Genomic DNA, 15816 nt, shown 5'->3' with positions numbered 1-15816 from the left:
AGCAAGAGAGAATAAATCTGTCAAAAGCAGGGCTGGCTCGGTAGCTCAGTTGGTAGAGAAATGGCAGGTTTGTCCGAGACACAGGAGGTTCAAGTCCTGGTCGAATCTGCATTGTTTGCTGAAATTCCTATGTAGTACATCTCCTGTTTCTGCCAAACAGAAAAGTAACTTACTTACATGTGTTGCAGTTGGGATTATACTGTTCTCTATCTTAATTTAATCTGCAAGAGGTGGCACATAGGTGGATTGGACCCGATGCAAAAACAAAGATGAAATGAATCACTGTGTGGGCTTGCTAGAGCCCACCAATCTTCCATATCTTTCAGGTTATGACTATGCTGATGATCACTCTTACCACCTCATAGTTACACACCTTCTATACCCATGGGTGGAAGAATTTTTTGTCGTGCCCTTTCCACCCTACATTCCACTCCTTACATTAACTTTCTGAGCACCATCCTGTTTTTCATGATGTCTGCATGTCTCTGCCTGGAGAATAATATGTACAATACTATCTCAGTGTCTCATTTGTATTAAAATAGGTATTCGAATTTTGGCAGATAGACAGCATTGCATTGAATATATATATGCATCTTGCATTGCTTGAATATATATGCATATAAATAAGTATTCTGCTAACATTATAAATCAATAAAATCACACATTGCACTGAAAAATGCAAATCCCATATAACAAGTACAAACAGAACTAACAGAAATTGGGAATTCCTATTTGCTATAGCATAGAATAGCATGTACAAGGTGTCCATAAGTCTGGAACCACAGGAGAAGAAGAACACAAGTTAATGTTAGGAACTTATTATTGTACAACACAGTTAAAGAATGTGTTCGAAGTCACCACCAGCAAAATAATTTTAATTCGCTCCTCCTTAGTCAGTGCCATGGTTTACCTGTAACAGAAAAAAGGATAATATGAAAAATACCTATGGTTCCAGACTTATGGGTTACATCGTTAGTGGTCAATGTTTCAAAAATGGAAAGTCCTAGAAGAGAAAGACACAGCTTATTGTGATGACACATGCAGAGGGAAGCAACATTAACACCATTTTAAAGCAACACATTCTTCCACATTCGGTTTCTTATCATTTATTGCCTTTACTCGAAAGAATAAATCTGAAATAGGACTGCCAAATGAAAATTTTGAAAATATTTATTATATATACACATCACATATAAATGATGAACATTAATTTTAATGTAATCTACTTATTTTATATTTCATTAAGATATAAATAAAGCTTTTGCTATTTTGGAGCAACGTAGTCGTAACCCAATTAAAAAACTTCCAAAAATGGAGCATTGGCATTTAAAAAGTTAAAGAGGAAATTTAATTATAGGATTCAAACCAGTTTTCTCTTCTGTATTGATGAAATTAATTCTAAATCAGAGGAGTGGTGTGGCATGCATGTAACCGGTGTTACCGCAGGTAACAGCAAAATGTAATAAATGAAAAAGTTTTATCTCAATAAAATAACAACATTGTTAAATAAGTTAACCGTCAGTATTGCAGCTGAGTGTATATTCCAGAGGACATTTTTTCTGCAGCCGACAAAAGCGAAGAGACAGGCCGTTCCACTACCCTCAAGAGGCAAGAGGAAACGGTGCCCGCAAATGCAAGGGAACAGCAGGGAAAGACTTGGAGGAAAGTGTGCTAGGGGGTTATTCATATGCCTGTTTAGGGGCCCTGTTGCCGCTGCAGCCTACCGGATCAACAAGTTGTTGTCACATTGGATTTCCAGAAAAACGCTAAATCCCACCTATTTCTCTGAAGCAACAAGAGCTAGACTGCAAAGCCAAAGATGGATTTAACTACAACTGAGACCATTTAGTAATAGACGAAAAGATAAGTACTTGATGCGATTCGTGATTTGGACAAACCTTGCTCCAAAAAACTAAGTTGGCAACAGTAGTACGTACATCTGGACTTCCTCCCACCGCTGGAGGAGGGGAATTCTGTCATCTGCTCAATGCAGAAACTTCAAACTGACCTGAATGTGTTGTTCTTCTTCCCCTTTCACCTCTTTGCAAAGTAACAGAGATGGTTGACAAGGCTCCACTACTATTCACTGGATTTTCGCGCTAACTCTCATGAGTGGTAGTTCTTTCTAGGAGTGATTCTAGCTAAATAAATCATTGAGCGAATTGAAGAAAGAAAGAAAAAAGAACAAAAATCCAGATCAAAGTTTTTTGGGGGGTGGGGGTTGGTAGGGTGGAGATGATAACTTCTGATGGCCGGTAACACTTTTGAAAAAGTCATGCCATACCACTACTCTAAATATATACGTGCACATCTCTACCTATATCATTATCCATTCTGCAGTGGGTTCAACTACATAGAAAATCCACAAGGATTTAAGTTGTCTCGGATGTAAAATAAAACAGATGTAAAACTACATTACAAAACCTGGATCTTCATTCATGGTTAGGTCCATAAACACTATCTATCATATTTAGCTAGTAAAACACTTATCATCTTGTAATCGAGATGCCTGGGGTTCGATCCCCGTTTGAAACATATAGGATAGTAGAAATTTCATGAAAAATGCAGGCTCGATCAAGGCTCAAACCAGGTCTGTGGTATACCATGCCATTGTTCTACCAACTCAGCTACTGAACCAGCCTTAGTTTCACCTGATTTTTTGTTGTTGCTTTTTTTTACCTGTGTGGAATTTTCTCTGTCGGTGCTACCACAACAGAATCTGTTGCCTTGGAAACACTGGGATGTTGGCAGTGCCTAGTTTCTTCCAGCACGGAGATAAATCTTACCTTATAACATTTCTACACAGTACATCTCCTGTGTGTGCCAAATCATCGTAGCACAGTGATTAGAATCCCACTTCAAAATGTAGGGCCAATCCCGATATAAAACTCTTTTTTTTTTTTTTTTTTTTCAATTTTGGATTCTTCCCTATGTGATTGACCAGTTTGTCATAACAGAAAGAATGAAGTGTGAACAGTGACACTGCACAAATTGCCAAATGTGCATCTGCATTTACATGTAAACTTACACTCATTTCTTCAGCTTCGCCTCATCAGCATGGGGGTAACATTTAACTTACGGTTGCTAGTCAGACATAGATTCATAAATCAGAAATGGTAAAGATTAAAACAACTGTAATCTCGATCATTGATGATTTACAAATAAATGACTGAACAAAGGATTGATTGATTGAAAGAAATTAAAGAATTTTGGGTGTGTCAGCACCTGACACATTTATGGGGTCAAGCCCCTTACTGTAACCAAAATCGACACTTGTCTCTGAGAACTAAAATCTCTTTATGTAGGTTAAAAGCTGAGGTTGTAAATTGATGCTCAGCACATATGTATATGAACAAAAACACAGGAAAATACAGTCACGCAGAGGACTATACTGATTGTACGTCCAGACTTCAGACCCTAGTTGGTCTGCAACACTGCAGTTGCCACAGTCCTACATGAAAGTGGGGTTGACTCAGGCCCGTAGCCAGGCAGGGGACGGGGGGGGGGGGGGGGGCTCAGCCCTGGCACTGCCATCTGCCTCCATGACATTAGATAAAACTATTTTGTATAATTTGTTTGCAGCGAAGAGTGAAAATGTAGACAGCAGATATTATTTTGGTCACAACTTGGTGACAGATGAATTCACAGAACATGAACAGAAACTATTATATTCGTTCATCTTGTTTATGAGCTCAAGTCTTAAGCAACTATTTAGAAGATTCTCTAGACTTTAGAAAGTTCTTTAGTAAGGGAGTTCATTTATCTGTACCTTTGCTGTCCCTGTTGCGGCCTCCCCTTTAGACAGAAATCTAGGACTTTGAGATTCATCATTCAAATGCCTTCCACATCTGCGTCAAAGGTCAACAGCTCTCAAGTTTGGGAATGAAGGGGAGTTTTTGCTTTGGCCGGGGGTGGAATGTATGGTAGGCACTATGATTGAATTTATGCATTTTTTTGTATGATATAAATATCTGTATCATCAAAATTAGTGATGGAGTGTGTAGTAAGGGGTGATGTCAGTAACAGTCAATTAACACTTTAACAGATGTTTTAGAAGATATAGAAAAAAACTGTAATATTGGTATATTTCAAAATTTTATGCTTTATACAGGCCCGTAGCCAGGCAGGGGCCAGGGGGGCTGACCCCCCTGACTGGGTTGCCAGCCCCCCTGCCACTGCTGCCAGCCCCTTTGACATTAGGTAAAACTATTTTGTACTCTAATTTGTTTGGGGTGAAGAGTGAAAATGCAGACAGAATATATTATTTTGTTCACAACTTTGTTCGTTCATCTTGTTTATGGGCAGAAGTCTAAGCAGCGACAAGTGTTTCGAAGATTCTCTAGACTTTAAAAAGTTCATTCATAGGGAGTCTTCTTGATCTGTACCTTCCCTGCCCTGTTGCAGACTCTCGTTTATCAGAAATCTGTGACTTTGATGTCATTATTCACATTCCTTCCGCATCTGCGTCAAATGTCAACAGATACCAAGTTTTATTTATTTGGCCGGCAGTGGAATGTAGGGTAGGCACTATGATTGAAGTGAATATTGTACATTTTAACATGTATGATATAAATATCTGTATCATCAAAAGTTGTATGGAGTATGTATTAAGGGATGGTGTCAGTAGCAGTCATTAGCACTTCAAGAGATGTTTTAGAAGATATAGAAAAAACTGTAGTATTTGCATGATATTTCTAAATTTTATATTTAAAATTAACTTAATGACTCTGACACACATAATTTACCTTCATTTAATACTATTAAACTTTTGAAAAATGGACTTGGTTTACAAAGGCCCCCTGATAACCCATGCGCCCCCCTGGAGGCATGGCTTTATATTAATTTAATACCCCCCTCACGCACACACACACAATTTAACTTCATTTAATACTATTAAACTTTTGAGAAATGGACTTGGTTTACAAAGCCTCCCCCCTGATAATTCGTGAGCCACCCCTTGAAGATCAATTCTAGCTATGGGCTTGGCTGTTGGCTTTTGTGCACCTTTAGTACTGTTTGACCAGCGATCAGAGAGCTCCAGTTGGCAAAGTGCCAAGAAAAAGGGGTGGTTGGTGATAGGAAGGCAGGCGCGAGAACGCCACTCGCGGTTGCACGTTGAACAGTGTTACCAATCTGCGAGGATGCTTATCCACCAGAACATAAGTAACGAAAACCGAGGGACATGCACAACCATGCCGATTGCCAATTTTAGGTTCACTGTTGGTATTGAAGAGTTGAATCTCGATTAGTGTTATTGTGCTGTGCTATTTTTTTATATATAATATAAATACCTTGGGAGTAAAACGTCGCAGTGAATGAATGGATGTCTAAACACTGCAGGCAAAAGTGATAACATCGCTTTACAAAAAAACAGGTGGTGGCCATGGACGTCCGCAGGATTTTTTCCAGGGAGGGGCAAGGAAGGTTTTTTTTCCAAGGGGGGCAAACAAGGCAAATTTTCTCCAAAAATAGTGCTGTTCCCTAAAAACGCATTGCTTAAATTTGAATTTATGGTGATCATGCAATAATTAACACATATTATTGTGGCTAAAATGAAATTATATGTGCGAAATACATAGTTTTTGGATGACTTTCATTTTTCAGGGGGGCGTCCCCCCCTTCCAGACGCCCATAGTGGTGGCTCGAAACCAGATACGGGTCCAGTCGGCTTCCTCTGAGGTTGGGTCAAAGATGCCGAACTGGCGCTACGTTCAAGACTTCAGCTTTTGCAAAGACGCCTCTCCACGGCCAGAGCACTTCCAATATCTTGTGACAATATTCTCCGGTTGGCAACATTGCTCTCTTTCCCCACGTGACACTCGCGCTGCTCGCGTTTCAGAGAAGCGGTTCCGCAAACTCCCCCAATTTACGACTGGACTCTTCTACTTCGGGCATGCGCAGAAAACTCGAGAGCTCTCGGATCGCTGGTCAAACAGTAAAGGTCACCCCGGACAGAGCAAAGGAGAATGTGACATGAAACATTAGGGTTTCTTATAAGTCCACATTATGCTCAGATAGACTGATCAGTAGTGAACCTATAGTTTAAAGTGCGATCCAAACCACTGTGAAATGTGCCTCCACTACAGTACAGTACCCCTTAATTACAAGACAACAGTGTTACTACAACACAATCGGGGAGGTGCACGACTTACATGGTAACAAGTAAAAAACAACTTGTGTGCTTGTTGTAACAGTAAGTCCAAAGTGAAAATTCTTAGGTGAGGGATGCTTGATCCTGTCTTGTGATAGGTGGGGATGCATGTATGGTTCAACATGGAGATATTGAAGTAGTTTGGGGGATGCTTACACACATCAATCTAGATGGGGGATGCTTTATGTGAATTATTTTCAAGGTTGGGGGGTGGCATCAGACAATCTGCGAATAAAATTACTTTAAAAATGAGCTATGAATTTCTTAAGGACACATGCGACTATTTTACTACCTTGAGCAATGAAATTTCGATGCATATGCCTACATACACACACTCAACCCCATCTCTCTAACACATGTGCACGTGTACGCACACACACACACACACACACACACACACACACACACACACCTCAAGTTCTTTTTTACAATAAATCATCTCTTCAACAATTTTGATATGTCTTTAGTGTAAATAGGCAGTGAAAAAAGAGATGGAAGAAAAAGTTTTGTGAATGCTAATGACAACTGTACAGGTTGCAGTTTGATGTGAATTGCACTGGGTCAGTAGCGTAGTGTGTTAAGTGGATTATTTTCGATCTCATCACTGAAGTTCCAAGATTCGAGTCCCAACCTGGCCTTGTGTAATCTCTGCAGGTGTCCCTTCATCAATTTCATCTAATCACCATCAGTACCGGTGATTGAGTGCCAAAACAAAAGGTGGGGGGCAAGGACAGTGTACTTTTTCTTAATGGACAACGCTTAGCATTAAGGGGATGAGGGACAATTTCGCACCAGTTGTGGATTTATTTCAATATCGTTTGAATGGGCAATGCTACTGAAGAGAATAGCTGGTGTTCAATGGAGGATGAATTTCTCCACATGTTGCAAGTGAAAGTGTTTTTTAAAGTTGATTATTAAGCTAGATACGATGTTTGAAAAATATGATGAATAAGAATTTTTAGAAACCCATGTATTCCTTATGGGAAATCAACTTGATCTTAAAGTTACAGCTAATCAAATGGAAGTTTCGACATTTCCGCCTGCCAATTACTACTTCAGTCTGTCATTTTTCCGTTGATATATTTTTCTATGCCTTTGGCAGTTTGATACTCCCGAGAGAACAAATAAAATAATACTTCCATAAGAGCAATGTATTTCTCCTTGCCTCCTACGGCCATCCTGGCAGTGTTGCCAAATCTGATGCACATAAAAGAGCTAAATTCCACTGTAAATGGAGTAAAAACTTTCAAGGAGCTAGATTTACAAAACTGGATAAAGTGCCTCCTAGGGCAATTTTAGGTGTCAAATGAGTGGGGGTGTGGGTGAGGGGGTGCTGTTATTACAGTTAGCTTTAAAGTGATGGCAATTTATTCTTAGTTTTCACCAACTAGATCCGGCAGCATCACCCATCTCAATAATCCAGTGAAGGTCGTATGAAATTGAAAAAAAAAAGTATTCCCGGATAACAATATTACGCCCTCTTCACGTCAGCCAAGGCGCTATAAGAAAAGTAGCTGGAGATGTAAGAGGGGGTGGGGTGACGCAGCCAATGTAACAATATTACGTCACGTACAAGATGTATACTTATGACAGAAGTTGTCTATGTAAGCCGGAGCCAATGATGGTATCATAGTGGGGCAGGGGGCGGGTGCCATAGTCCTCAGCCAAACGAGTGCACGAAAGAGCCAGATCTGGGTCCAAATGAGGGAAGCTGGCAACAGTGAAATTGTCCCTCTCCCCCTTAAGAGACCATATAGTGTGTGGACAAAAGTGGCAAAAAGTGAGGGGGTAGGGTAACTGCCCCCTAATCACCACCACTGATCACCACTCGTCCTCATTCCTACAATTAACCAAAAGTGGCAGGAAAGCAACAGTAAATAAGAAAAACAAATGAAAATGTGGTAATTTGTGCCTAAGAAGTAAATGGTTGTGAAGTATGAACTAATATAGTACAATTACTAATAGGTGCTTCAAAAATATAGAGTTAAAACTATGTACAGTATATACATGGTTGGACAGCAAAATTGAAAATAGAATGACAAAAGAAACAAAAGTGTTTAATTCTATTGGAATAGTTTCGACAAGCATAAATGTTGAGAGAGCTAAGAAATGTGTGTCAGGGACTTGTAATGTGAGTCCCCTATTTGCGATGTTACTGAAGATTGAAGTTGAGAAAAATGTGAAAAAAAGGAGCTGACAGTGCAGGCGGAAGAAAAAGATACTCACGACTTGCACAAAGTTTCGGCTGGAAGCATGGTGGGGAAAGACTATCTGGAAGACCTAGAAGAATGTGGAAGACAAAGTTGAGAGAAGTTTTCCAAGAAATATATCTAAGGCAATACGAGAAAACTGTGCAACAAGTGGTGAAGTGTGAATTTCAACATTAATTTGTCTAATAAGTTTGAAACCATGACAAGAACGAATTGCGACTGAATACTGGTAGAACCATTATGTCGACGTTTATATACCATTGCCTACTGATTAGGTGGTAAGTCAGTTGCTAATGCAGTTAAAATGTTAGTAGCAGTAGGTTAAGTGCTGCTGGTGCAGATGCACAAAAGAAAAAATAATCTCAGATGGCACATACCCCAAAACGTTACATTGAACACTATGAAAAAAATTAAGGAAAACCCTGCTGGGAATTTGTACTGTTTACATAAACAATTCTCTCTGTGACATCAGAAGTGGCAGTCCCATAGCCAGGAATTCTTTGTAGGGGGGGCGAAGTCAATCCTAGAGGGGGCAAATTTGGGGCAAATTTTTAATATATTGTGTCGCATTGGCAGATATAGCAGGGTACACAAAAGCACTTGCCCCCTCCCCCAAAAGAGATATGTAACAGAAAAGGGATGATATCTTGAAACTACAAAAAACAAAAAAATAACTTCGAGCAACATCAAATAGCAATATTTCGATAATGACCTTTCCAGATTGCCAAAGAATATAAAGTTTAACATAAATAGGCTAATAGGGACTGCATCTACTTGATATGTACAGGTCGATAATATTAAGAGACAATTATTATGTACCAACAACTTTGGGCCTCTCTGCAGAACTGATTAAGGGAGCCCTTTATAAATCATGTTTCATAATGATTCCCTCTAGTTTCCAGTATGCAAGATTTTTACGCACAAAGGAATATAAAGAGAATCCAACAACCCCATTGTGTTGTGTTATGCAAGAAAATCAAATTAATTAAATAATAATGGTTACAAATTTTCTACACTTTAATGAATTGTGTAAAAAATTTGTAATATATTTTTTTGTACTTGCTAAAACATTAAAACATGGGTCCCTTAGTCCACCACGGACTGTATTTCCTTCAAAGGGGAGACTCTTGCATCACTACAGACAATGTTTGGCTACTGGTTACGTTAACCATTTTGCAAAATATTGTTTGAATTGTATTATATTATACTAGTTGAAATACATGTTTTGACACCTGATAAACAAATAGGAATACCTTGATTGATCAATGTCTTCTTGGATTACAGTGTCATCATTAATATTTCATATTAAGTTTCATAGAAAGAAATTGTTTTGATAAGGCGCAAGTAATTTTACAGGATGCCAAGGCATTCTCTTTAACATTTTCTTCATATAGATCGTTTGGCTCCCAGGCCGACTCCTGCTGTCCCATAGCTATGGCACTGAACTTGGACTATAAGAAGAGCAGAAATTGCGAGCGAAGCGATCAAGAAAATTTTACGAAATGTATTTTTATTTGTATAAAATTTGCAATTGAGGGGGGGCAATTGACCCTTGCAAGTGCCCTTGGCCGTCTGGAAGAAAAAGGCAAGGGACACGTAAAAATTAATTCCATCATGAGTATCCAATTGTCCTGCTATCCTCCTAGTCTTGTTTTTTTACTTCAGTGTTTGTTTCCCCTAGAATGGACTTCTGTCCAAGGTCAGGGGGAGGGCGACAATGCCCCCTGTGGTTGCGGCACGGTTTTTGAGTGTGCCTTCATCAATTTCACGTCATCACTCATTGTTGCGATTAGCTAGAAGTGGTGGAAAAGCAACGCTAAGTAACAAAAATTAAATATTCACTCCCTCTCTGTACCACATGAATCACCATTTCCAAAAGGTAGACTTGGGAAACAAAAATTTAAGCAGTTCCAAGTTCATAGCAACACATCCAAGAAAAACGTCCGAACACATTAGGCACCTTTAATACAAGACTATTCAAAATGTCACAACTGTTCTAGATACTGAAAATTGAGAAATCATTTCCCGAACTCTGGATCTGGAAGGGAATCCCCCCCCCCCCAAATCCTGATACGACATTATACAGAATCCCATACACCCTAATAAATCGCAAAATCAATAAGTGTATTTCTTGTGTTGCTAGAGTAACACATGATATAAATGTAAAGATGTTCTGTATTTTTCACAGGGGGGTCAAAGCAGCCTCTCAGGGGGTGCGGGCAGTTGCCCCCCCTCTAGCTATGGGCCTGAGAAGTGGTATGGAGTAGAAAGGGATGATGTCAGCATTAAGTGGGAGGTGGATTCCTCCTAAGGCTAAGACCGATAGCGGACAAGTACCATGAGGGAAAGTTGAAAAGAACTTTGAAGAGAGAGTTCAAGTCCGACCTCGACTCAGGGTTGACCAACCGCAGAATTTAAGCATATCAGTAGCATTCAATTAATACAGGGTGGGCCAAAAGTCACGAAGGGGTTATAACTGTGAATAACTTTTTTATTGATCATTAGTAGAGCCCGGAAAATGCCTCTTTTTATCTACTGCATATATTGATAATTTTTTTCCGGATATACGTTTCTTATGTTGTTTCGCATATTTTGGAAGCCTTTTCATTTTGCCTATTTTGCCTATTTGGGACCCCACTGCCTATTTTTAATTATAATGCCTTTTTTTGCCTTTTTCAATGAAATTTGACATTTTTTTAAAAAAAAATGTGTATATAAATTATTTTTCTCCCAAAAAACGTTGTTGGCATTTATTTTTCTTCCGTTTATTATGTGAATATTTTTCGCCTTATTTAAGTAATATTGAACTCACGCATGTTTCAACATTGCTGAAGGAGAAAAGTGTGAGAAAAAAGTATTTCATGCTGAGTCAGGATATTGCCTTTCGGTTAACATTTCTTGTGCATGATTGACTGCTGAAGTGGACAGGTTGATTTCGAACACAAAGAAAATATTTCTGAAATCTCCCTCTCGAACCCGAAAATTTCAGGAAGTTGCGATTGAGCTTAGTTTACCTCAGCAACCAGTCTTGACGAGATAGGGAACCTGGATATCAGCAACTATATATTATGCTAACAACCTTAAAAAAATCAGTGATGCTCTTCCAGAAAATGAAGCGGCTTCAATTCGTGAAGTGAAAAAACTCCTGTGCTATTCAAGTTTACTTTTGCACATTATGGTGCATTGCCGAAGACAATTAAAATTATAGCATCCATGAAAATCTTCGAGGAATCTATGCAGCAGATGATGGAAGTGCCAGGAGAAAAGGGTTCAGCTGTTGCGGAAAAGTGCTAACGGGTAGTGAGTGCAAATGAGGACTTGAAACAATTGAAAACAATTTGTGATATTCTAAAAGGTGAAAATGCTGTTACCAAAATGAGTCCAGCTACATTAGCTTGTTTTTGTATGCTCCAATAACTTCTGTCGAAGTAGAAATATTATTTTCTATTATGAAAAACATTCTCTCTGACAGACGACTATCAATGAATGTTGAGAACTTAAAAAGCACCTTGTAGTTATGTGCAATCAAGATGGAGAAAATTGAAATGCTCTTCCCAATTTAGATTTTAACATTTTGCCAGAAATTATAGATAAAAGTAAGCGACTTCTAAATGTGCCTTTTTTCGGTTTAGTGCCTATTTACCACATTATAAATACCTTTTTGCCTGCCTATTTTAATGAAAATAAATGCCTGAACTTCCGGGCTCTAATCATTAGTTTCCAATGAGATTTCACAGACTTGAAGACCAAGGATGGGAGATTGTTTACACTTATGTGTAGAATATAATCTCAGGTAGGTGTCCGCCATTATGGGCCTCAAAGATATGGGCCCTGTGTAGCACATGATGCATGACAGGGGTCAACACTTCTGGTCTGAGTGCCCGTATTTCTGCACGAATATTGTCCTTGAGCTGTTGTAATGTTTGTGGTTTGTTCACATACACTTTATCCTTCAGAAAGCCCCAAAGAAAATAATCAAGCAGAGTGAGGTCAGGTGAACGGGAGGGCCAGTTGATGTCAGTGTTTCTCGAGATGATGCGATGACCGAAAATGGTCCTCAGAAGCCCAATTGAGGCATGTGAGGAGAAAATAATAATTAATCACCAAACAAATTATCATGAATTGTACACTTAAATCATGTGCTACACAGGGCCCATATCTGTGAGGCCCATAATGGCGGGCACATACCTGAGATTATATTCCACACATAAGTGTAAACAATCTTCCATCCTTGGTCTTCAAGTCTGTGAAATCTCATTGGGAACTAATGATCAATATAAAAGTTATTCACAGTTATAACCCCTTCGTGACTTTTGGCCCACCCTGTACTTCAAGAGATGTCTTAAAAGATATAGGAAAAACTGTAGTATGTGTATGATATTTCTAAATGTGATGTGTTACATTAACTTAATGACCCCCCAACACACATACAATTTACCTTCATTTAATACTGTTAAACTTTTGAAAAATGGATTTGGTTTACAAAGGACTCTGACAACCCATGAGCCCCTCCTAGAGATCAATTCTAGCTACGGGCCTAGTAGACACTTGTCTCCTACAAATAACTTTTTTTATATATACAAGTGTGAACCAATTCTGAAAAATTGAAAGTTGCGGATTGTCTTGAACAAGCCCTGTAGGTTAATTCATGACACCTTCTTTCAGGTAATTTGGAAGCAGTAAGAGCACCAGACTTTACAGATTTGGTTGGCCATTGCTTGACTGTTAAATGCTTCGGTGGGTCACATCTTCAAATAATAATATTGATATTCACATTGTTAATATGTGACCTAAACAAGATTTTATTATCAATAATAAGAACTTTAAAACAATGGAGTAAAAATAAGTTATGCAAATCCAAATGTTGAACTTCAACATGTTCAATTTCACTTTTGGACCTCCAAGATACAGTAGTTAGTACATTGCACTCTAAAATCATAAATCCCAGGTTTGAATCTTGTATGGTTTCCAATTATATTCATACTTTTTTCATGAAACAGATCATATTTTGACAAGGTGATTCAGTAGCGTTGTCACTGCCCATGGACAAAACTATTGCGTAATGTGTAATACCATATGCTAGCAAAATCATTCTTTACTTACTTAAAATAATGAGCCTAAAGATTAACATACAATCTAATATAATATTAGTTTCTGGCCTTTTGATGCATTTTTAACTCTTGTCTTTTATCTTCATCATTATAAGGAATTCTAGCAAACATTGTTTTTCCAGTACAGTAGCCTATTGTTGAAGTAGCTACTGAGTTGTACAGTGGGCCTACAATTGGTTTTCAGTACATTTCAGTTCACAGTCGAGGATAGTTGAAAACAGCAGAATTTGTACACCTAGAACAGTAATGAAATTTCTAATTGATTTTACAATTGGTAAAACAATTGGTTCCAATACGTACAAACTTACAATTGCATATAATTCACCAATTGGAATTCACCAATTGGTTTCAGTTGAGATTCCGATTAAACCCAATTCATCCCATATCTTTATTGGGCATCCAACTGAATCCAATTAATTCTAGTTCAAACCAATTGAAATTTCAATTGGAACCAATAGATATTTCTAGCTGGGAGTGCAGAATGTTTTATATAATTCAGAAGTGTTGCTGTGTGTTGGTGAAAGAAACATGTGGAGAGTTTGAAGACAAGGACAACATGGTAGATAAAGATGAATGACAAAAGTACAGAAGAATGTTGAAAAAACAGAAGAATGGTGAAAGAACAGACGAAGTTGAAGGGCTTTGACATCTATGTTGACCTAGCCAGAGACTAGGAATTGTCATTGAAGACAATCTAAAGAGCAATTGGTTTACGTAGCCTAAAATTTATACTATTTTTTAATTTAGCAGTAGTTTCAATGGTATCAAGCCAGCAAAGTCATCAATACGTGCAAATATTGCGCTAGATGAAAAAAAACTGGCTACTAAATATGTTCAATTATTCTTAATTATGTTCAGTTATTCTTTCTCTCTTGCAATGTATTCAGTGAAATAACTCAGTTACAGATTCTCTTTTTTTAAATTTAACAACCAAGTTACAGTTACTTAAAAATTAATTGCATGTTACTTTAACAGTTACTTAATTCTAAGTAAGATATAATAACTCGTAAAATATGTTACATACATGAACTGAAAGAGGCTGTTCGTTTTAATGCTGGCATTGTAAAATTAACATTATCCATAATTTCTATTACATTATAGAAATGTATAGATGATAATTAATGTCTTAGTTCTTTCTCTCTTTCAACCACTGTTGAAATGTACAAGAAAACAGTATAAGTAACTGTTAATTTCATTACTCCTTACCATAAAAGGTTGGTTTATTAACATTTTACACTAATTATGTCATCAAAAAAGCAACATCCCAAAATTTAACAATACACTACATTGGTTGAAAAGATTTGGAAAGTTACATTATCATGCATACACAAAAGTAGGTTCTTAGAAATAAAAGCCTAACTCTGCTGTAGCTAAATATAAGAACAATATTGTTATGGTTAGCATAATAAATGTAGCCCTATATCAAACTAATATTTATATCCAAATTGTTTAGCAAGATAATTCTATTGCTTATAATTTGTTTATTACTAACAAATACTAATTAAATTATAACTATTACAACAGTACAATCCTTGAGCTTCAGTAATTGTACCTCACCCATTATTTCTGTACATACAGTATGTGACCATGCTTCTTACCTGAAAATGTAACTGTAGCACATTACCAGTAACATATACATAATTTACAGTGTCATTATTCCTCACCTTGATCCATATTGCGATCCATGCCAACTTCTGTAAGGGTCGTAATCTTCTATGATGCTTGGCTCCTTCTCGATAACTTCAGTTCTACTGCAGGAGCATGTCATGGCTGAGCATAAGAATATGTTAATGATGAGCATGATGAGGAAAAGAATTCCGAATGCTATGCAAAGATACAGCAACCATGGTGGACGGATTCCATCCTCGCACACTTCTTGAACACCTGCACAAAACAAAAGCAAGGTTATTTAGTGTCAGTGTGGACAATATATGTACAATTTATGTTACCACATTTAACCATGACAATGCCAATTAATTTAATCGAACATCCCAGATTTTCCGGGACAGTCCCAGCGTTCCGACAAGTTTCTTCGGGACACACTAATGTCCAGGAATTGGGTGCGAATGCAGAAGTGATTAAGACTTACTTTCATGAACATTATTTCTATTTAAATGTGTGGACATAATTAAAAAATGCTTATTTTACAAAATTGTACATTGCACTTCTCCCTTTCAGTAATACAAGAGTTATCAAGTTACAAAAATGTACTGCAGAGATCTTTGTCTTCACAATGGTGCTGCTCAGTGCATTTGCTGACAACAATTAGAAATAATTGTTATATTAGTAATAATAGTAATAATGCATGCTACTATAGAGGTGGAAGTTCATCCAACCAGCTATG

The 15816-nt window shown here is 37.8% G+C and overlaps 1 protein-coding gene across 1 annotated transcript in view; it reads right to left on the bottom strand.

Annotated features, from left to right (window-relative positions):
• Positions 1–15816, bottom strand: part of LOC145989727 (uncharacterized) — a 233195-nt gene that overhangs the window by 1647 nt on the left and 215732 nt on the right. The window contains exon 9 of the mRNA XM_083124993.1: positions 15137–15356. Coding sequence (XP_082981119.1) covers positions 15137–15356 — 220 coding nt within the window. The remainder of the gene's footprint in view (positions 1–15136; positions 15357–15816) is intronic.

This window comes from Lepisma saccharinum, chromosome 7 (genome assembly GCF_977018435.1).
Source record: "Lepisma saccharinum chromosome 7, izLepSacc3.1, whole genome shotgun sequence".
Classification (NCBI taxonomy): Eukaryota; Metazoa; Arthropoda; class Insecta; order Zygentoma; family Lepismatidae; genus Lepisma; species Lepisma saccharinum.
This window is presented reverse-complemented; position numbering and strand designations above follow the sequence as displayed.